We start from the raw sequence: 23,281 nt of genomic DNA, 5'->3' as shown, positions 1-23,281 counted from the left end.
ATCACCCTTTCTGCCATGCCTCCACCCATCACCATGTCTGCCCTTCACCAGATGAGGCCACAATCTGTCTGCTGTGGCTGCTTGCAGCCAGCCAGCCAGCCAGGGCCTGGGGGCAGATGCACTTGGGCTGGGGAAAGGAGGCAGGACACAAGCTGAGGTGATGACGGGTACCTCAGCACAGGGCAGGATGCTTCAGGAGAGAGTCACCTTCAGGGAAGCTGAGGAGGTGAGGGATGGATGAAGGGTGCGGCGGGGCGGTGCAGGGGAGGCGTGACACAGAGATAGAGATACACAGATAGATCGGTAGACAGACAGGCAGATGCATAAAGATACTACCAGGTCGGGACAGATAGACCTCTTACAGTGGGACATAGGAGGTCTTGGGTCTGGCCTGGGAGAGACAGAGACAGAGACAGAGACAGAGAAGAGCAATGTGGGCTGTGAAAGATGGGTGGCGGCACAGTGTCTAGCCTTTACAGCTGCACAGGGGGAGCACAATCCTGCTCACTCCTGAACCTAGAGTGGAAGGCTTTCCTAGACTCTTCACATGACTAAGCCCTCTGAAGGCCCATCCCACCTACCTTTTTGCCAAGTGATAGCAGGCCGTGGTGCCCCTGAGGTCTCACATGCTAGTACCACCGACATGCCATCAATCACCGTGCTGTCAAGGGGGCCTCTGGTGATATTAGGGGCAATGCCTGTAAGGGGAGGCAGTGGGATCCATTAGCGATACCTAGGAAGACCCCCAGCTAGGGGCTAAGTTTTCTTGTTTTTTTTTGTTTTTGTTTTTCGAGACAGGGTTTCTCTGTGTAGCCCTGGCTATCCTGGAACTTACTCTGTAGACCAGGCTGGCCTCGAACTCAGAAATCCACCTGCCTCTGCCTCCCGAGTGCTGGGATTAAAGGCATGCGCCACCACGCCCAGCTTAGGGGCTAAGATCTTAGAGCCCACAAAAAAGACAGATTCCCCTCCACTCCACCATCTGGCCCTGGTGTTACAGGGCCTTCTGCAGGGAGGCTCATAAGAGGTCCCCAGGTACCCGTCAAGAGAGGTCTGCCCTCTGGAACCTCAGACATCCACTAAGGGGAAACTGAGGATGCAGAGGGAAGCTCACACTCTCAGTGACAAACTCAGTGGAACCTGAGCTCCATTGAACATGCACCAGTTTGTGCGAGAACGAGCAGCTGACAGCTGCCTTTGTGCTGGGTCTCCGGAACCCTGGGTGACTCCTCTGACCCGAGGTCAGCAGACACATCAATTGGAACTGGCTTTTCTCCAAGAGCATCAATGGCTCCAGGACCCACGGAGAAGATCATGAGTGAGCAGGGTGGACAAGATGCTGTGCTGAGGGGTTGTGAGGAGCTGGTGCCACATGGGACAGCCCCCCTCCCCCAGAGCCCCACCCCAGTGCAGGTCAGTCCACCCTACCAGCAGTGAGTGTGGAGGAATGCTGTGACTCATGGGGAGGCTCACTCAGAGGCAGCACAGGGGAGGACACTTACTGGTGACGGCCAGGTAGGTGGAGGTCTGGGCCTCGCCAGCTGCGTTGTGGGCAAAGCACTGGAGCATGCCGGTGTCGTCGGGCAGCAGGCCGCTGATCTGCAGGCCGCCATCGCTGCGCTGCTTGAAGCGGGTTAGCTTCCCCACCTCCACCAACGCAGCGTCCTTGTACCAGGTGATGGAGGGAGGCGGTACCCCTGTGGAAGGACAGGACCATGGTCAGCCATTTTGCCCCATCCCAGGCCAGAGTCTGCAGGAGGTCCTAGGCTGCCTTGTTTTCTAGGATGTTCTCATAGGCATCGTTTTTTATGGACTATGCTCTTTTAAAAGTCTCAAAAAATTTGGGATAGAGTAGAGATTTTTCAGAAAGTGGAAATCTCTTAGACTCAGTTTCCTGCATAAACTAGGCATGGCCGAACACACCCTTTGTAATACAGTATTTGGGAGATACTGGATAAAAAAAAAAAGTCAAGGCTATAAGACTATAAGACTCTCAGTTATATCGAGAGTTCAAGGCCAGCCGGGAAGTTTTTAGAGGGAAGGTTCATCATTACTATTACTGTTCACATTCTTGTTTATTTTTACGAGAATGGGCATGTGTGTGGAGGCCAGAGGACAGCGCTGTGGAGTCATTTCTCTCCTTCCACCTTTGTGTAGGTTCCAGGGATTGAACTCAGACCGTCAGGGTTTTTGGCAAGCACCTTTACCCAAAGAGTCATCTCATCTGTCCCTATTACTGCTGAGTTACTTCAGACAGAGGCAGGAGGAGCTCTGAGTTCAAGGCCAGCTTGGTCTACAGAGAGAGAGAGCTTCAGGACAGTCAGGGCTACACAGGGAAACCCTGTCTCAAAAAACCCAGGACAGCCAGGGCTACACAGGGAAACCCTGTCTCAAAAAACCAAACAATAAACAAAAAGAAAGAAGAAAAAATATTTCATTTTAATTTGTGTGTGCGTGCATGTGTGTATGTATGTGTGTGTGTGTGTGTGTGTGTGTGTGTGTGTGTGTGTGTGTGTGCCTGAGGCAGCCAGAGGCATCCGTCCCATCCAGAGCTGGAGCTCCAGGTGGCTGCCTGTGACTTTCCTGATGTGAGTGCTTGCTTGGAAACTAACTCAGGTCCTCGGCAGAGGAGTGTGAACTCCTGACCTCCGAGAACTTTCTCCAGCCTCTATTATGATTATTATTTTAAAGTGCACTTCTTGTCATGTGTGTACGTACTCTTCTTACACACATGTATGGGGTCACGTGTGTGACTGGTGTCCACAGAGTTCAGAAGAGGACATCTGGGATTGTGGGTGTTTGCGATTCATGTATGTGGGTGGTGGAAGTCAAACCTGGGTCCTCTGCAAGAGCAATAATTGCTCTTAACCACTGAGCCATATCTCCAGACCTTATTGTTATTTTTGAGACAGGGGCTCATATCCCAGGCTGGCCTTGAACTCTCTATGTAGCTGACGATAGCTTTGACTTTTGTTTTTTATCCAGTATCTCCCAAATACTGTATTACAAAGTGTGTGCTGCCGTGCCCAGTTAATACAGTGCTGGGGATGCTATCCAAATACTATCAACTGAGCAAACCCTCCATCCCTGGCTTCCTCAATGCCTGCTTCTTCTGCTTTCTTCTTCCTGCTCTTCTTCCTCCTCCCCCTCCTCCTTCCTTATTACTATTTTTTTTAAGATTTATTTATTTTATTATATGTAAGTACACTGTAGCTGTCCTCAGACACTCCAGAAGAGGGCGCCAGATCTCGTTACGGATGGTTGTGAGCCACCATGTGGTTGCTGGGATTTGAACTCTGGACCTTCGGAAGAGTAGTCGGGTGCTCTTACCCACTGAGCCATCTCACCAGCCCCTCCTTATTACTATTATATATTCAAGACAAGACCCTGCTCTGTAGCCCAGGCTGGTCTTGAACTCACGTCAACTCTCTTTCCTCAGCCTCCTGAGCAGAATGGCAGGTGTGTGTCTTTAGTTTTTTTACTGCAATGCCTGACTCATCCTTCTGTATCCTGTGCTAACCTCCAAGAGCCATACTCAGTCCCTGCCAATGGAGCCCAGGTAGAGAAGCACGCAGAGAGGCCTCTGTTCCTCAGGAGATCCCCCTATGTCCCATCTTAGGTCTGCACACAAAGGAAAACGGAGTTCTCCATCTCTTGGCCTGGTTCTCTCTCCTCATAGGTGTCCCTCAGTTCTTCCCATGCTCCTGTTCACCCTCTGCCTCTCTGCCTTTGTTCAAACTGAAGTTCCCCAGGGGTGCTCTACACAGCTCTGCAGCCTCCCCCAGCTCCCTTCCACCCTGCATTCAGCCATCACCCGTGTTTCATCCATTGGATGACAGCAATTCTTTGCTATTCATTGCAATGCAATGGGGGGCCAGGGTGTGGCTCACAATCGACAGCATGTCACGATTTAATTGGCAGCCTTGTTTCTTTCTTAGTGGCACATAAAATAATGGCAGATCTCACTGCTCATGGCGTCTCGAATGAGATGAAATAAGGCACCTTTGTTTATTGGCTTCTTCCTCTCTTTGCAAATATGTAAGGCTGGGCTATGTGGTCCCTCTGTAAAGTCAGCCTGGCTCACTCCCCTTGGGCAGCCAAGAACGAGAGACCCTGCTGAGATTATGTGACAGCAGTGTCTATCTGCCGCCCCTCTGCTCCCACAGGCCTCTGAGTAAGGGTCTCAGAAGAGCTGTGGCTTCACAAGTCTCCCTACACTACTGGGGCCACATCAGATCTTTTGCTCAGGATTTCCTATTCTCCGGACAGCCTGGAACTCACAGCAATCCTCCTGCCTCACTAGATGCTAGGATGCTTGAGTCTCCACACTCCATGAAATAGCCCTTTTTAACCCTCTATCCTTTCAGGCTCAGCTCTGTCAGGATGGAGGTAGTAAGGACCAGAAACTGTGACAGTGGGCTAAGTAGGACTAGCAGGGGGTGAGGACCAAGCCAGGTACCCCTCCCCTCTCAGATGGGCTGAGTGGATGGCACCCGTTCAGGTGAGACACACCAGGTCTGCGGATGCTGGCAAAACGGTGATTCGACATTGTCTACAACTCTCAAATTATGGGCAATTTGGGTCTGTCACCTGTCCTGAAATTACGGTAATTTGGGCTCATTTGTAACTCTGGAGTTACGTGGGTTGATTTGCAGTCTGAGATTACGGTAATTTGGCTGTTTGTTTCCTGGGTGCCAGCTCCTAGCCAGCCTGTCACTGCTTAGTGATGTGGTCTGGAGAGGGAGGCGGGGCTTGGAGAACCCCCAACAGGGATGAGAGGGGTCGAAGGTCTCCACTCATGCACACATGCCTCTGTGTTACCTTTGGCTCGACAGGGGATGTCCACCACCTTCTCCATCTCGGCTGTGATATGTCTCTCAGGCTCTCTGACAAACTGAGGTGGCTCTGCAGGGGAAGGAGCAGGAGACAGGATTAGAGGCTTACGGCTTTCATATGTAGCCCACACTGCTGTGCCCTCCCTCTCCCATAGTGGAGGAACCTGGGAACTTGCTGGGACTCACCCAGCACCGAGAGGTAGGCGCCCCGGGTGACGGGGGCCACACTGCTGCTGCGAAGCATGGCTTCGCACTCGTAGTAGCCGGCGTCGCTGACCGTGGGGTTGGTGATGGTGAGCCTGCGGTTGTAGTCGCTGATGCCACTGGAGAGTGGAGCCCCGTCCTTCTTCCACACAATGTGCAGCTTGATGAGAGGCCTACGAGGTGAGGGAGGCAGTCACTTTTAGTCAAGGGCGTCTGGAAGGGCCATGGGGATGCGCAAGTGTGGGAAGGAGCAGGGATGGAGTTGGTGTTGGCGTGGCTAGCTCTCTTATCTGTAGAATGGAGGCAAGTGTAGTGGCTCTGGGTGGTTATGAATGTCAGTCATGGAGAATGTTCCCAACGGGGCAGGGACACAATGGTAACTGCACACACAGCCCTGGGAGAGCCTGGGGGCTGGCCTAAGTTATTTGCTGAGCATCATGGGAGTAGGGTTCTGGTTTGCTCTCACATTCCTCCCCAACACCTAGTGGTTTCTAAGGATGGACCTCCCTAAGTAGAGTGGGGGCACTCAGAATTTTCTAGAAAAAGGTTCTCCATGGGTATGCAAGTGTGGGAAACCCAGGCAGGAGCTCGGCTGCAGGATTTCTCAGGCTTTGAACACACATCCTGGCCAAGTTTCCCGCCTTTGTGACAAGACTGAGCTCTGTGAAGCATGCTCTCACAGACAGTGCTACGGGGGCTAGGCTGCCCTGAAATCCTCAGAGGACCTTGGGACCATAGTCTAATTCCATCATGGCACTTCACTTGACATTTTCTCTATAGATTACCCAGGCAGGGCAGGCTGGGGTCAGTACTCTCCTTGAATGCCTTATTGGTATGGTGTGTGCCAGGTCATACCCACTTTATAGATGAGTAGACTGAGGTGCATTGTGGGGCAGGGATCTGGGCCTGTGGGGAAGTTGGCTTCAGTCATCACTGCTACTGGGCATTTGGGTGACTGGGGCAGACTGCCTGCCCTCTCTGTGCTGTAAGCTCTTGACACTTAGGTCATGTTAGGTCAAGCTCTCACCACACAGCTAGACTTTGCTCAAAGACGATGGTGCTCCCGGCTACAGCTCTGGTAAGGGATCAGTCAGAGATGCGCCACCTACCTGGCGTTGGCCACACACTCCATGGTCACCTCTGAGGTCCCAGCCACGACACTGGTGTTCTTGGGTGGGATGATGATGGTTGGTGCAATGGGGTCAGCGGGTCCCCCAACATCTGAGAAGAGGTGACGTGTTAGGAGGGCGGAGCCAGAAATCCCGTCTCTGCCTGCCCATGGGGCACAAGGAGACCTTATTCCTTAAGGCACAGAGTAGGTAGCTGTATGGGAAGTCCCACAGCTGCTCCCTGGACAGATCTGGGATGTTTTTTCTTCCTCTGCTCAGGAGTTGAAGTGTCAGGGGAACTCTGGGGGGGGGGTCCTTGGCTCTCAAAGGCCTCTTCCTGACTCCTCCCACACGCAGGTCAACCACGCCCCTCCCACACGCAAGCCAGCCACGCCCCTCCACCCACTGCCATCCGGTTCCATTACCTTCAAAACCCTTTCTCTCGCCTAAGTTTTACCTCACTGATCTACTTCATCCTTGCCCCCATGCCAGACCACACACTCTCTCTACAATGAATAGTCACTGTTGGAAAACACGGTCCTCCAACCGAAACAGCTGCCATGTTCCCCAGTTCAGCTGCACCTGCTGGGTGTACGACACGGTTGGAATCAAGTCCGTGGACATTTGAGGTTCCCTTTGAGAAGGAAGGGGCAGGGAGAATCACTGGACTGAGATCCTGACTAGTCCTCCTTGCCATCTTTTGCAATTAAGCAAATTTCAGGAGGCCTCAGGGTCAGGATCTTTGGTGGTGGGTAGCATCTACAGGCTTGGGAAAATTAACTGAAAGAGGCTACAAGGTATAGGAAAACCTCCATCCATGTTGGGTGAAGGCTTTCCAATATGGCTGCTTCGGGGTCCCCAAACACACGTTCAGAACCCTCCCATGCTCTGTGAATAGGTCTAGCACACTCATTGGTTTTCCGGTGTGGGGGTTTGAGTGAGAAATGTCCCCCATAGGTTCGACTGCTTGGATCTCAGTGGGCAGCGCTGCTTGGGGGAGGTCATGGAACTTTTAGGGGGTGTGGCCTCCCTCGCCTTTCAGTTTGTTCTGCTTCATGTTTGAGTTTAAAAGATGTGATGATCTTTCTGCTCTCTGCTCCAGCTGCCTGCCGTTTAGATTCTCCCTCTGAACCCATCTGCCCAAAGTGTTGGACTGGAGCAATGAGAAGCACCTAACACACCTGGGGTGGGGGGAGGGAACTTTGGTGGAATTGTACTTTAGCCTTATAACGAGGGGGGAGACTTTGACATCTCTTCAGGGAGGGAATTCTCCCAGGAGTCCCCTCCCCTGGCTCTGGTCCACCTGGCAGCCGTGGATGTGGCCTTATTTAGAAATAGGGTCTTTGTGGACATAACTGGCTCAGCTGAGATCGCACTGCAGTGGGGGCAGGCGCTCTATCCAATGGGAACGGCATCCTTCTGCATAGGGGCCAGGGACTCCAATACAAGACCCACAGGGGAGAAGCTGAGCAAAGACAGAGGTGGAGACTGGAGCCGAGAAGGGAGTGCAGAGGATGTCGGCTTTGAGGAGTGGAAGAGGCTGTGGAGACCCCCTAGAGCTTCCCGAGGGGAAATGGGGACCTCAAGACTCCTTGATGCCAGATTTTATCTCCAGACCTATGAGAGAGTCTGTTCTTAAGACAGGCCTCCCTGTGGTGGCATGCTGTTATGCTGACCAAAAGGGGCCAGCCCAGGTGTTGCCACGGAGGCCGAGAAGGTGCTGGCTCTGGGCTGGATTGTGTCTCCTGGTGGGTCATATTCTGGGGCCGTAATGCTGATATGATGGCATTGGAGGTGAGAGTGTAGAAGCTGAGGAGACTTGGCTAGGCCTGTGGGGTATGGTCCCCACCATGGGACTAGCACCTTCAGCTTCTTTCTCTTGTTCACTTCCTGTCCCGTTCCCCTCTCTCAGTTGCCTCCTTCTCTATATCTCTTGGCTCTTTGTTCTCTATCTATCATCTTTCTCTCTTGTATTACCTTCCCTTCCTCCTCTCCCTCCCTGTCTCCCTCTCTCTCCTTACTTCTCTTTCTCCACCTCTCCTTCTCCCCGATCCCCCACTTCCTCTCCTCTTCAGCCACGCGAGGACACAGACAGTGGGCAGGTAATTGTGTCCCAGTCAGGAGCCATACCCTCGCCAGCCCTGCCTTGCGACTCTCTGACCTTAAGTCTCCAACTCAGAACCCGTGACGGCGTCAATAAATGCAGCTTAAGGCTGGACATACGGCTTTGTTACAAGCCTCTGAGCTGATGTTTAGTCCTGGCGGCCACCATGTCTCAAGCAGGGAACAGCCACATGGTGGTTGGTAGGTGTGTGCAAACGCCCTCCCGTCACTGAAGAACCATGGTGCAGTCACCATCATTGCCCACCTCCGGGGATACAGGATGAAACGAAAGAGGGCTTTTGCGTACGGGCTTGTGAAATAAAAGGCAAAGAAGCAACACCCTTGCTGTGGACAGGATAGTTTGTCATGGCCTTTCTGAGTACTCTAGGCTCTTTCAGAGGTGCCTGGCTCCTCTTGCTGGACCAGCATCGGCCCAGCACTGCCTCTAGTCTCATCATCCACTCTGCACCTCTTCCCGGCTCTTAAAATACACCCGGAGAGAACTTTTTTCTAGTGTGACTACAAATCTCTCTAGTTGGCTTCCTTCCAGGGCTCCTTAGAGAGAGCCCTCTGTGACAGCTTGCACAGGTGTAGGTGACAGTGTGGGGGTGATGATCCTCTGTGGGCCAAGTACCCTCGCAGCCACTGTGAGCCGCTCTGGCTGGCGCCAGGCAGGTTTCCTGGCTGAGCTCTAGGCCTTGTTAGAAACAGCTGAGGAAGAACAGGGATAAAATGTAAAAATAAAGGAAAATGAACGGGCAAGAAGGCGGTATAAAGCAGAGTAATTGCAACAATATAAACTCTCATGTAGGTGCCATAAAGTGCGATCGGATTGAAAGCTGCTGATATAGCTGGATCCATAAACGTGTGCTCTAAGTTGTTTATTACATGCCTGCGCGCAGGTACCATGGCCCAGATTAATGGGCCACGCCGAGGAGACAGACTGTTAGAGTCTGAGCCGGTGCTGCTGGCCTGATAAACAGACAGCCCGGAGGAAGGCGAGCTATGGGGAGGTGGAGATTAAATAAGGAGGGGCTGTTTAGTGTGACACTGGGACTCCCCCCGGAGCATGTGGTCAGATCCAGGTAGCAGCCTACAGGATTGGAGGCGAGCCATGGTGGCTGAGGACCCTTGGTATAGGGCAAGAGGATAGGCCTGGGGCTTAGGGGAGCCTGGGCCTGAGGCTTGCTCTGTCCCAGGTGGTCTGGGGCTGATCTAGACAGGTGACTGTGTTCTGCTCAGTCTCCCTGCTTTCTCAGGAACAAATACGGAATAAGAACTGTTACTTGGAGCTGGGGACATAGCTCGCTGGGTTGAGTGTTTGCCTAGCACACAGGAAGCTCTGTGTTCAATTCCCAACATGGTACCCGGGAGAGGCAGCAGAGGTAGGTAGGGTATGATGGTGGGCACGGTGGCTCAGAGTTAATTCTAGCACCTGGGAGGCAGAGGCAGGTGGATCTCCGTGAGTTCAAAGTCAGCCTGGTCTACATTATATGTTCCAGGCTAGCCAGGGCTACACACTGAGATCTTCACTATAACAATGGGACAAGGTGGTACGTTATCATCCCAGGGTACACAAAGCAGAGGCAGGAAGATCAGGAGCTGAAGGCTATCCTCAGCTTTTTATTGAGTTCAAGATCAGCTGGAGCTATAGGAGACCCTCTCATAAAAAAAAATCACCACCAGAGCTAGGCCAGGTACTGCAAACCTGTCGTCATTGCTACCTGGGAGGCCGAAGCAAGAAGGTAGAGACTTCAAGGCCAGCCTGTGTAACCTAGCAAGACTCTATCTTGACTCAAAAGCAGCAGCTAGGGAACACAGATCAGGTATAGCTCCCTTACTTAGGATTTGTGGGTTTTGGGTTTGATTCCTAGTACTGAAAAAACAAATCATTGCACCTGACTGCGCAGTGTGGATTTAGGCTCCTCCTCAACACATCTTACTTGGTGGCTATCAGGAATGGAGGATTCCCAACAAAGGAAGATGATAGGATCTGTCCTCCTAGGAAGGAAAGTCTCATTGGTGACTTAAAGACGCTGAGGGTTGGAAGGAGGCTGGAGTGGGGTGGCTCAACTGGTCTAGCATGAGTGCAGATAGTAGGTAGGTAGGTGCACGTAGTAGGTGCTCAGTGAAGGGATGGTACTTCTGGCAACAGCTTACCCATGTTGAGGAGAACTGTCCCTACCACCTCACAGCTGAGTGTCAGACCCTGGGGTTACTGAGAAGTGGGAGTTGTAGGGTCTCAGGGGTTCTTCCCTGAGGGAGATACCCATGCCCAGCCCGTGGGGGATAAGGCAGAGCCTTTAGCTGCTGGAGATGAGAGTATGGCTTCGTAAAGCTCTAGGCTTGAGAGGTATTGAGAGAAGAGAAAGAGAGGTGATCAATAACAGAACTGTGTGTGCGAGGGTGTAGACACCACAGCAGTGGTCCTCAGATAAGGGCAGGGACAGAGTTCATGGTCTTGGCTTATTCTCCCTCCCCAGACTTCCCCTTTATACCTGCAGGAGGAAGGGGTTTGTGGTTCTAGTGCATTGCACTACCCAGCAGAACCCACACGTGTCCTTAGCTCATTCTTAGCACATTGCTAACAGGAGGTCAGAGGTACCTTATGGTAGGAAGCCCAGTTTCTATCCCTGCCATGGAGTGAAGCAGATTGACTGGGGGAAGTCAGATTGGTGGCTGAGGATATATGAGTCCAGCTAGGGCAAGAGGACAAAGCCAATGGGGCACAGTGACGGCTTAGGGGTGGAGGAAGGGGACAGAAGTGGCATGATGGTTGTGAGACTGGATGCCTAGAGATGGGGCCCTTTTAGAGAGTAGTGGGGAGCCCCAGGGAAAACTGGTTTTCAAAGGGAGATGCATTTGGATCTTGTCAGATTGAATGTTTGAGATGGTGATAGATATGTGTCTAAATATCTATGGATGCCTAGATGGGTGCCTAGATGGGTGTCTAGGTGGGTATCTAGATGAATGTCAACATGGGTGTCTACATGTGTGTCTAGATGAGTGTCTAGATGGATGTCTAAGTGGGTGTCTAGATGGGTGTCTAGAAGGGTATCTAGATGGGTGTCTAGGTGGGTGCCTATATGGGTACCTAGGTAGGTGTCTAGATGGATATCTGATGGGTGTTTGGATGAATGTTTAGATGGTTGTCAACATGGGTGTCTAGATGGATGTCAACATGGGTGTCTAGATGTGTGTCTAAGTGGCTACCTAGATAAATATCTAGGTGGGTGCCTAGATGAGTGTCTAGGTGGGTGCCTAGATGGGTGACTAGATGGATATCTAGAAGGATGGTGATGGATGGATGTCAAGGTGAGTGTCTAATGGGTGTCTAGATGGGTGTTTAGATAAGTGTCTAGGTGGATGTCTAGATAGGTGTCTAGATGGATGTTTGAGATGGTGATGGATAGATGCCTAGATGGCTGGAGACATTAGGAGGTGCCAGGCTTGGGACCTCCTGGTGTGGACTTGGCATCAATTCACGACATTCAGGAGTGAAGGATGAAGGCTGAGACACGGATGCTGAGCTTTCTCACTTCCTGGAACAGGAAGTGGTGGTAGAGGAGGACCCATGAAGGGTACAGAATGTAGACTTAGGGATTCTATAGCTCAGGAGATAGGGCCAGGCAGGGGTGAGGGGTGGGGTGTCTGGGTGATGGTGCAGGGGGTGGGATGCAGGATGGGAATGGGTTAGGAGAAGCAACTAAGCCGGGGTGACTCTGACAGAGCCATGGAGGGAGGCATCTGTGACCTTCTTTGGATCGCAGCTCAGGAGGGACGTCTGTTTTCCTTCTGATGTGTGAAGCCACAGTGGTTCCTGTGGCTCAGGCTTCATGGTTAATGAGCATGGGTCCCAGGCCTGACTTTGCCGGTATTAGCAAAACCCACTGGGAAGTGGACGATATTACTTCTTTGGCTTGTCCCCTCAGTTTTTGTCACCTATGAAATGTGGATCATGGGAACCAGTAAGATGGTTTAGCAGTGAAAGGCACTTGATACCAGGATCAAGGACCTGAATTTGATCCCCAGGACCCACGTGGTGGAAGGAGAGAAATGGCTCCTTTAAACTGTCTCTTACTCCCAAATGTGTACTGAGGAATGTATGCGCCCCTCCTGCCCCCAATAAATGTAACATAAAGTCTGGATAATGACAGCCTAACCATCTGCCAGTGAGGACAGCTGTAGAGATGGCCCCAGTAACCATCAGAATGCGGAGAGCCTTAGGCACCAAGGAAGCAGGCAATCCGTAGGGGGCCGATAACAAAGGTGATGCCAGAAGCCACCAGGTATGGTGTGACTCACCTTGGTAGGACATGCCTGCTTGACATGTGTCGGGTAGCCTAGACTTTGAGGCCTGGATACCCTGAGGCTGGAGAGATGTTCTCCCCAAGGTGGGGGATGAGCAGTGTTCATCCATCAGGTCTTTTCAGAAAAGAGCTAAAGGTCCTTTGATGCCCACTGGCTCCTGCAGCCAGGTGAGTTGTGCTGCACCAGTCAGTCTCCTGTGGCCAGGTTGTGGTGAGAGATAGCCCAGGGACCAAAATGCAGGTGTGTGCTGCATTCAACTCATGTTCTAGATAATGGCTTAAGGACACCCCTCAAAAACTCAAAGCACAGAATCCAAGGCTTTAGCTTTGGGGCTCTATGGGAACGCACCTCTTGCTTATGGGGTTCCTGACACCAGTTGCGGTGGGGTAGGCAAGACCTGGCACATGGGAGGGGCTGTTGTGTCGAGGTTTATTAGGCTCTCACAACCATGGCTAGGATGGCAAATCAACAAGGTGGCTCTTGAGTGTATGGACCATGATGCTCCCTATAGTACTAGGATGCTGTGGTGAGCAGGACCTCAACAGTCAAGCTGTGACCTCATAGGCAAAGCCTAGACAAGGAGGGCATCTTTCTGAGAACTGCTAGTTAGAAACAGGGTGCAGACAGAGCTTTCCGCATGGAAGCCAAGTTGGAACGAGCATTCTAAAATGATTTCAATCAGATGAACATCAAGGGACAGTCCCCTCTGGGTTCCTCTTCCTAGCATGGCTTCAAACACTGTCATATAGTGGAGCAAGTGACTCACTAGGCCCCGGGAGCTGCAAGTGAGCATCAAAGGGCCATTAGCTCTTTCCTGAAAAGTTTTGATGGAGGGACACCTGCTCATCCCCAACCCCAGGGATACCAGTTCTCCAGCCTGGGGGGTATCCAGACCCCAAGGTCCAGACCACCCACCATGGCCCTCAAGCCACGTATGCCCACCAAGCTCCTGAAATGTGGCTTGCATCCGTTTGACTTAATGAGATTTAATTTTAGCTAATTTACATTTAATTAAAAACGGATTCCCCAATCCAGTTATTAGACCACTTTTGAGTAGAAGTGGAACGACTTGGACGTAAGACTATATACCTTTATGGCTGTAAATCTGATGAAATCTAAATACGGATCACGTATTTCAGATGAAGATTTAGCATTCAAATTGAGATGCGCTTCAAGTGTAAGACACGCAGAGATTTCAGACTTAGCACGCAAAAAAAAAAAAAAAAAAGAATCTGATGTAAAATATCCTGCTAATATATTCTATATTGATGGCATGCTAAAAGGATATTTTGGATACTTCGGGTTAAATAGAACACATTAATAAAATGAGTTCTGCTTATTCCTTTTTTTACCTCGTGAAGAATGAGGTAAGCTTCAACTTGGTGGTGCACGCCTGCAATCCCAGCCCTTGAAAGGTGGAGGGAGGTGGGTAGGGAGTTCAAGGTTATCCCCAGCTACACAGGAAATTCAAGGGCTATGCAAGATTCCGTCTCAACCCCCCCCCCAAAAAAAGCCCCAAAAAACCAAACCCAAAAAACAAAGACACATCCAAATGAATAAAAGACCTAAATAATATAAATGGGACCATTGGAAAATTTTAAGATGGTATGTGGGGCTCATATTAATTCTGTATTATGTTTCCATGCAATAGTGTAGGTCTGATCCCTGTGTGTGTGTGTGTGTGTGTGTGTCTGTGTCTGTGTTCATTAGACAGATGTGGACTTTCAGGGTTTTGATGCTAGGTACAATTTTGGGGTCGCCAGCTTGGTTCTTTCCTTCTCCATTTCCAATGAGCAGGACTCCCCCAAGGGATGCTGAGAAGCTACTGAGGTGGAGGGAGGGGGGAGTCTGGTGGGGAAAGGAGGGAGGGGAAGGAGGAGGAGGGTGTGGCTTCAAGCCAGGTAGCAGGGAAACTGAGCTGCTGGTGGGCGAAGTGGCACTTGCTCTCACAAATTGGCTGGCAGGCAGGTTGGTGGTGGTGGGGCATGTCAGCGCAGTGGCTCGTGGGAGGGAGATTAACTAAAAATCAGCTGCTGAGGGCGTAGGCACAGAGGAGACTGGCAGCTGGGTGGGTCTGGGGTAGGCATGGAGGAGACTGGCAGCTGGGTGGGTCTGGGTAAAGGCAGATGGGGGAGAGAGAGGGGCTCGGGTGGCTTCACTTGGGCTGGCTGGAAGGCTGGGGTGGCTTGAAGTTGAATAGGAAGTGACATCATGGGCTGCCTCAATTCCTAAGAGGAGGAGCTGCAGATTGGAGGCCGAACACAGAGGAGGGCTCCTTGACCATGGATCTGGGGTAAACTGAGGCACTCAAGAAGATTCCCTTGATATAACTTGGACAACTCACTCCGTGAGTTTGTCTGTTGTCTGCCAGTGTGTATGTGTGTATGTGTGTCTGTCCCTCTTTTCCTCTTTATCTCTCTCTGGGATAGGATCTCATTATGTAGACAAGGACAAGGTCTACATAACGAGAGGTCCTCTTGCCTCTGCCTTCAGAGTCTCCAGTATGTCAGGCTACCTTCACACTTGCTACGTAGCCAAGGATGACCTTGAACTCCCAATCTACCAGCCTCTGCCTCCTAAGTGCTGAGATGACATGCTTTTTGCCACTACATCCAGTTTTATGTGGTGCTGGGGATAGAAACCAGGACTTGTGTGTGATAGGCACTTAACCAACTGAGCTACACACCAAGTTTGACACTAACTCTTAAAAAAAATATCTGGGTCCCAAGAGACTCTGAGTAGTCTCAGCGCTGAGAAATCACCCTGCTGGCCAACAAAATTCCTCACTCCTGTATATACAGCCCTGGCTTAGGTCAACGTCAGAGGTGACATCCGTGATATTCACTGGTTGGTATCCAGAGTGGATTCTCTTCCCTAGCTTCAGATTTCTTCCCAAGAAGATGGGATGCCTGCTTGGAGGAAGGAATCAACGGGGTGTCCAGAAAGGAGTCCTGTTGGGGCTCAGAAGGCCTAGGGAGGAGACAGCAAGGGCTGGGAATGTCCTAGAAACTGGCAGTCAGAAGCTAGGCTAAGAGAAGGCAGAGATACTCAACCATCAATGGATGGATGCGTATGGGTGTGGCATAGATGATGAATGAGATCTGCGTGGGGAGTGGGAGTGGTAGAGATGTGGAGTGCTTGAACATCTGGCTCCCCTAGCTCCTAAGGTGCTCAGCTGCTTCAGAAAATGGAGGTCTTGTTCCTAAACTTGGACTTGGTCTCTTGGCTTAGGAGACACTTCGGTCATCTATCCGTTCCACCTTCTCTAGCCTGAGGTTAGGTCCTGAGGGTGAGGCCAGTCTGGTGGGCAGAACCAGACCAGGGTGACAACCCTGCTCTAGTCTCAACTGAAGGAGGAGTGTCTCTGTGCCCCAGGGCCCTGGCATAGGATAATGCTGGGCTGAGCTCTTGTGCCTATGTCTCACAGGGAGCCATGCAGCTGAAGGTGGGCAGAGGTAGAAATTTGGGGGAGAGCCCGTTGATAGAAACGCTGACTCCAGGCAGAAACAGCACTTTTATGTGCCAACTGGGCAGACGGTTAGTGTACTTCTTTTAAAATTGAGCTTCCAGCCGGGCGTGGTGGCGCACGCCTTTAATCCCAGCACTCGGGAGGCAGAGGCAGGCGGATTTCTGAGTTCGAGGCCAGCCTGGTCTACAAAGTGAGCTCCAGGACAGCCAGGGCTATACAGAGAAACCCTGTCTCGAAAAACCAAAAAAAAAAAAAAATAAATAAATAAATAAAATTGAGCTTCCCATCTCCCCCGGTGCTATCTCCATCTGCACCTGAGCCTCGGGTGGCTGGCATCCACACATGTGAGCACACATTCCCTCACGTGCCTCTACCTTCCTCCAGTCTCCAGTGGACATGTTTGTGGTTATAATAAGCCTAGTCTTTCCTGGAGCTGTGTCTGCCACAGAGGTACCTTTCATAATCCCACTCCCTCTGCCTGTGACATTCATTGGCTTCCCTAACCTTGTCCCCCTACTCAGGCTGTGGTTCCTCTTCCTCTGGAGACAGCTCCACCCCTCCATCCCCAGCCCCACCTTCCCTACCACTCCATCTTCCCAACAGCCCCCTGGAGCTCCATTCCTGAGATTTAATGACCCGCTGGTTTCTGCTCAGTGATGGTCTCCGGTCCTACGCTTACTTACTCTCCACGGCAAGAGTGATGGGCTGGCTGGTCTTGTTGTCTCCGTTCTTGTCATTAACGGCCTGCACGTAGTAGCGGCCAGCATCGGGAGCCACCGTCGACAGGATGACCAGGGTGTTCTCCAGGGTGATGGCTCTGAGGAGAGACAATAAGATTTCTTTTGGACAGGCGCCCAAAGGTCTTGCAGGCAGGCTGTGCGACTGTGGGATCTGAGGTCGGTGGTTTGATTATACCCGCTCCTGTAGCTGGGAAGAGGAGAGCTGCCTCCAAGAGTGCCTCCAGCTCTATTCCAGTGTTTGCTAAGAATTTGGGGTGCCGCCTGTTAAGTCCCAATTGTCCTTTGCATCCCTGAAGCTGAGGCTTCCTCAGAGCACACTCTTGGGTCAGGTTGGGGCATTTTTTTGGACCCTCTTGGAATTCTGTTCCTGTCCATGTCATAGCCTTGATGGTTCTATGAGGTCAGGTCACCTTTGCTGAGGTCGCCTCTGCCAGAAGTTCACAGAGTGAATGAGTGATTGACAATGAATGAAGAGTGACAAGAATGATTTCAGAAATGAAGTCGAGGATCAGTGCGCATGCGTGTGCGTGCGTGCGCATGCGCTTCTGCATGTCTGTGGAGCTTGTGCGTCAACCCTTGTTTGTTGACACAGGGTCGATCACTGGCCTGGAACTTATTGGTTCAGGTAGACTAGCCTGCCAGTGAACCCCAAATATCAGTAAACCCCAAGTCTCCCCACCTCTGGGCATACAAATATAACTGGCGATCAAGTTTAGATCCTTGTGTTTGCAAGGCAAGCACTTTATTTTATTTATATGAGTACAGTGAGTACACTGTCGCTGTCTTCAGACACACCAGAAGAGGGCATTGGATCCCATTACAGATGGTTGTGAGCCACCAAGTGGTTGCTGGGAATTGAACTCAGGACCTCTGGAAGAGCATCCCTGAGCCATCCCTCCAACCCTGGAGGCACTTTATATATGAAGCCATCTCTCTAGCCCTGGGATTGGCTGCTTCGTAAACCAGTTTAAGCAGACTGAAAGGCCTTGGTGAGTCTGGCCTGAAGCTGACTTCTGAGGGCCACGCCCCTCTGGTGTCCTCACTGGGAATCAGTTTCCCTTTCCCCTGTGAACTGGGCTGGGCCATTTGTTCCAGGCTGCTTCCCTTCCCCATCCCTCATCCCAAGATCAGCAGGCAGGAGACCCGAGGGCTGGGGTCCCCCTTACATGGGTGTGAAGTGGTTCTGGCGTGCTGCCCACACCGGCTCTGCCCAGCCTCTCTTACCCATTCTCTTGATGACAAACAAAACCATTAGTTTGCCAAGTCTGTCTCTGGATTGTAATGCGATGTGCCCGAGACAGCTGTTAAACATCCTTAATGTTAGTTTAACAAGGACAAATCCAGTTGAATTCTCTTCAAATTTTCCCATTAGGTGAATGTTACAGAGTTTTAAACAGGCTCTCAGATAAACATCCTCACTAATGTCTCTCTGGCCCAGCTCTCTCCTCGGCTGGCTGTGCTGGCCCCACCCCTTTGCTCTTGAATTTGGGGCTTTTCAGGCTGAGGGTCCTCACACCATTAGGGAGAGTTCTGGGCAGTTGGGTGGCAAGCTCTCTGGCCCCCAATGCGTAGAGACCCTAGTGATGTCCTATTTTCTCACGGAGAGTTCTTTTCATCTTTAGCCAATGAGAAGATGGGAATAAGATCCTAGCCAAGCTAGTATAATGTGTGTGCGTGCACAAGAATATGCATGTATGTTTATGTGGATCTGTGTACATGTGTTGTGTGTGTAGTCTTTTTTTTTTTTTTTATTTTTCGAGACAGGGTTTCTGTGTATAGCCCTGGCTGTCCTGGAACTCACTTTGTAGATCAGGTTGGCCTCAAACTCAGAAATCCACCTGCCTCTGCCTCCCAAGTGCTAGGATTAAAGTCGTGTGCCACCACCGCCTGGCGTGTGTGTGTAGTCTTAAAGATCATCTTGGGTGTCATTCCTTAGGTACCCACTTTGAGACAGGGTCTTACTTGTCTGGAACTCACCAAGTAGGCTAGGCTGGCTGTGTAGGGGCTGGGACCCTAGGGATTTTCCTGTCTCTGCCTCCCTAGTACTGGGATAACAAGTGGGAGCCCCCATGCTGTGTGCTAGGATGGTATTCACATCTGCTTTCAGGCTTGCAAGCTCTTTACCAACTGATCCTTAGCCCCATAGTCCTCACCTGGCACAGTCTGGTTTAGGAATGGAGGGACTTTCAGGGCACTGGGGTCATGTAAATCCCCATGCTAAAATATGTTGAATACCAGATGTAGGGTTGGGAGGGTGGCCACCTTTCCATCTGAAGGACCCCTTGTCTCACCTAGGGCCCTTGTCCTTAGATGTGGATTGTGGAGCAGGGAGCTGTGAGTTGGGAGAAGGGTCTGGGCTGTGTAGGGTGGTGTGGCTGGGGTTGAGCTCTGGTGTGCGGCTCTGGCCTCTGAGGATCACGTGTGCTTCCTCCGTGCTATCTGGGCCCTGTCCCTTTGTGTTGTGGGAAATATTAAAAAATGAACCAGCATGCTCTTGCCCTAGAGCAGGCAACTCTCAGCCTCGGCGGCCTGGCTGGCCATGCGCTGGCGGGCAATGGCCAACCTGTTTTATCTCGTGGAGATTCTCTGGCTCTGCACTCCACAGTCTCTCCACCCAGCTCGATAGGTTCCCACTGGCGAGCTGTTACCACGCCAGCCCCATGCTTCAAATACCCCATGGCCTTTGTGGTACACCTCTGGCAAACCTCAGCTTTGCCGCTGTACCTTTCTCTCTTGAACCCAGACGAGCCGATGTGTGAAGGAAAATACAACACAAATTTAGTTCAGAAACAACGGTAACTCAGTCTCTGGGCGCAACGACTAAAACCTAATCTTGTAAGCCTTATGAAAATCCAATTCCTCTGGTGGCGAATCCTTGTAGATTCACCATGATACTGGGAAACTCTAGCAGCTACATCTTACCCCTCTGCTGTTCCCATTCCAAAAAGGGCCTAACTCTCTCCTGCTTCCTCTCTTCCTCCATCTAGCCCGGAAGTCCCTCCTACTTGCCCAGTGATTGGCTCCTTCATTCATTAGGAGATTGGTTCGCAAGAACAGCAACAGGCCCACCCACAACACCTTTGTGCTTGAAAAAGTGGAAGATAATATTTGTTGAGACTCCTCCCAGCCTCACGGTTGTCTTTGCCACTTGGTCCCTGGCAGCAGAAAAGCCCACTGCCAGTCCTCACCCTCAGCCCTCTCCCGGCACAGCCTGGCTTCAGGATGGAGGGACTCTCAGGTCACTGGGCTCATGTAGATCCAGCTCCCCAAGTTACTGTACTATAGAGGCAGGTCTCACAGAGTTCCCAGGGGACCCACTGTCTGGTCACCCACTTGTTCTGTACCAGAGAAAGAACCCACCTCAACTCTTCCCTCCTTGACCTGGAAAGCCCCCGACTCCCATTCTTGGCTTCAGCCATCCTTTGTGTGTGTTATGACTGAGCATCTTCCCTGGGGGTTTAGGTGGCTCATTTTGTGAGCAGACTAATAGAGGAGGGGGTAATTCATGAGCGAAGGGAGAGATTTTAGGAATGGGTTGGAGTTTTCCTAGAGTAAGATTTATACTCTTTTTTTTTTTTTGTCCTTATAGGGAGTTTTCTAGATGTGCACGGTGTTTGACGCATGACCAGAGTGGCGGTTTTGCTAAGCTAATAACAGGCAGATGACGGAATAATGCACAGGGGATGGTGACTGATCATATGTGGTTCTCAACCGGCAGCAGTGACCCTTCATGATTGCTGGACAGCTGATTGCCACAGCTGTGGAAGAGCACCACAGACAAGGTGTAGTAGAGGGCAGGACCTCTGCTCAGTGGGCATTCTTTGAGGTCCCAGATGCATGCCCCCAAGAGAACAAGTCTGACTGTAGATGACCATGAGGAAGGCTGAGTGCTATGGCCTGGGTGTTGCTTTGAATGTCTTCCCCAGTGTTAATGAGTTGAAATAAATCTGATTCCCATTATGAGTGGGAAGAGGTGAGGGACTTCCAGACCTTGGCATTTAAAGGTGGGACTGTAGGGGCTGATTAAGGTTGGATGAGGTCATCAGGACAGATCCTCATGATTCACATACACACACACACACACACACACACACGCACACGCACACGCACACGCACACGCACACGCACATACACGCACGCACGCACACACACCTGTGTATGCACACACTTACCCTTTTACTATATTTCTAGTCATATGATGCCCTGTACCACCTCATGACTCTGACAGCAAGGTCATGACCAACTAAGGGCCCTTGAACTTGGACCCCACCCATCCCCACACACAGAGCCAGAAGCCAAAGCACAGCTCCCTTCCTTTATAACGCAGTCAGACTGTAGGTTGGTGTGGTTAACAATGGAAAGTGGACTAAGACACTGTGAAAACCTGTCTGAAGAGGAGCCTTAAGCTGCTTCTCCTGGAGGAGGCTGTGGCTGCTGGGCAATGAGGTACAGCTCTGCATCTTCCTTATCTGGGGTGGAGGTGGGCTGTGTGGACCCCTCTAATCTCAGATCACAGGAGTGCCTGTATCATCCGTGAGTAGTTCCTCCCCTCTGTTGGAGCAGGGTGACTTTGGGGACCCATTTTGGTGTGGCAGAGCTCTAGTGACCTAGGTTTCAAGTGACTGTGCATAGAAGCCATCCTCCTGTCCTTTGCTCTAGGTCAGAACTTGGATGGGTAAAGCCTTCCTTCTATGGGTTCAGCTCACTGGCATGTGGTCTCCTAGTTACTGTGGCTGGCATTGCCCATCCCAGCACCCTAGCCTAGAAGCTACAGAGCCTGAGAGCCACGGGGTATGGAAAGTCACAGGGCATGGGAGTGGCATGAAAGGCAGAGGCTTTTTTTAACTTGTCACCTTGATTCTGTCAGGAGGGCTCCCCAGCCCTGTGCATGTCGACTGTCCCTTTTTAGGTGACTGTGGAAGGATGCAATGCTTCATTTCCAGTATGCCCATGGCGTCCACCCTGCTACGCCATATATGTGCTCACACTGGGAGAAGCTGGGAAGAGGAACTCTGAGTGGGGCACCAATAGCAAGGCCCACCACCAAGGAGGAGGGGCTGGGTCCTCTCCTCTTCTTCCTGTTCACCATGATTGGTGGGTCCTAGCTCTGCCTCTAACGTGTTGCTCTCTCATTCAGCATCCCCCTTTCTCAGCCCCGAGAGTAATGGATTCATAATTTAATTAAGGAGAGAGTAAGTCGTCCTAGAGTGTGCCCAGAGCTCCCAGTGTGTGACTCCATTAGGAATCATGTCCCCTTTCAACAGCAGGCTTGGGGCCAATCTGCATCCTGCCCGGTGGTGAGAGGCACTCTGTAGATAGTGGAGTCTTTCATACTGTGCACAGCCTGCCAGTTAATATCACTTATCAGATATTGAGCACCGGCACACAGACACAGGGGACTGGCTTCCAGGGAGCCTCCCTGCTCACCTATGAATATTAATTCACTGTAATTACCAACATGAAACCACTCCAGTGCTTCATCACAAATTTGGTGGACATGTTTATGAAAGTGGGCAGGAGTGGTCATGGAGAGAGAGAGTACACACACACACACACACACACACACACACACACACACACACACCTGTGCAGGCCAAGGCTGTTCTAGCCTGTTGACTTGAGAAGCAGATAGTGTGGAGGATGGGAAAGTGACCATAGGAGAGAGCTGGAAGCAAAGGATTCATCTACCTCTGCAAATGTGCCAGCATGCCCTCTTTCACAGTCAGGGCAGACAGTACGAGTCAAACCATGATGTTCGATTTGCTTCCAGCTCTGAGTTCTAGGCAGCCAGGCCAATTGATTTGCCTACAGGATGGATATACCTGGGGTCCAAGAGCTATACTCAGAAATGGAGTTAAAATGGGATTGTGACTCACTGACATGTCCCAGTTCCTGTGTGATGGCAGAGCATATCCCTTCCACAATGTGATGTCAATATCTGCATGATGGGTGATCCATTCAACTGGCTTTATTGAGTTTTAGGTTTAAGGGGAGGGGGCACACTTTGACACCTGTTCACTTGCAGCACACTCTACCCTTTCCCTTGCTGAGTACCCATGCCTCATGCTGCCTGCTGGCCTTCTTTCTGTTCATGAAGAAACCGATGGCCTAGTGGTGTGGACACAGAGAGCCTTCTGTCTGAGTTTTGTATGTCATGGTTTCTGCCAGTGGGATGTGAGTGGGGGGTTAATATGTGTGTATTTCCCTTCTTTTTCTTCTAAAATATCCAGAGAATAGTCTGGGGCTGTCTGGCTAGAGGATGAACCTGTGGGACATGGCCGAATGACCTACCACCAAGCAAAAGGCCATCCCAGGACAGTCGATGAGAGATAACCCCAGACAGAAGAGCCCAACCTTGAGAAGCCCCTTGCCGGTGCACCAAGCTAAACCACCAACCCTACACTCCTAAGAAAACACAGCAAATGTTCCTTAGCGATCTATCAAGATGGTTTGTTACACAGCTACATTGTGGCGAAAGATGGCTGAGACACATTGAGGATGGTTTTCTTT

At 51.2% G+C, this 23,281-nt stretch overlaps 1 protein-coding gene and 1 long non-coding RNA gene across 6 annotated transcripts in view; one reads left to right on the top strand and one right to left on the bottom strand.

Moving 5' to 3' along the window:
- Positions 1-23,281, bottom strand: part of Sdk2 (sidekick cell adhesion molecule 2) — a 277,776-nt gene that overhangs the window by 88,347 nt on the left and 166,148 nt on the right. For both annotated transcript variants that reach the window (XM_021175806.2, XM_085829438.1), the window contains exons 5-10: positions 16,715-16,848; positions 6,149-6,260; positions 5,022-5,212; positions 4,822-4,905; positions 1,503-1,697; positions 582-698 (exon numbers count right to left, since the gene is read on the bottom strand). In XM_021175806.2, the coding sequence (XP_021031465.1) occupies positions 582-698; positions 1,503-1,697; positions 4,822-4,905; positions 5,022-5,212; positions 6,149-6,260; positions 16,715-16,848 (833 nt within the window). The remainder of the gene's footprint in view (positions 1-581; positions 699-1,502; positions 1,698-4,821; positions 4,906-5,021; positions 5,213-6,148; positions 6,261-16,714; positions 16,849-23,281) is intronic.
- Positions 1-23,281, top strand: part of LOC110304422 (uncharacterized) — a 28,801-nt gene that overhangs the window by 501 nt on the left and 5,019 nt on the right. For 3 of the 4 annotated variants that reach the window (XR_002379078.3, XR_015044931.1, XR_002379079.3), the window contains exon 2: positions 20,361-20,553. The exons of the other annotated variant lie outside the window; for it this stretch is intronic. This is a non-coding gene — a long non-coding RNA (uncharacterized LOC110304422). The remainder of the gene's footprint in view (positions 1-20,360; positions 20,554-23,281) is intronic. 4 annotated transcript variants of the gene reach the window in all.

The sequence above is a fragment of the Mus caroli genome, unplaced genomic scaffold, assembly GCF_978045245.1.
Source record: "Mus caroli unplaced genomic scaffold, Mus_caroli_1 scaffold_13, whole genome shotgun sequence".
NCBI lineage: Eukaryota > Metazoa > Chordata > Mammalia > Rodentia > Muridae > Mus > Mus caroli.
The sequence above is the reverse complement of the archived record's forward strand: the minus strand, read 5'-3'. Positions and strand labels throughout refer to the sequence as shown.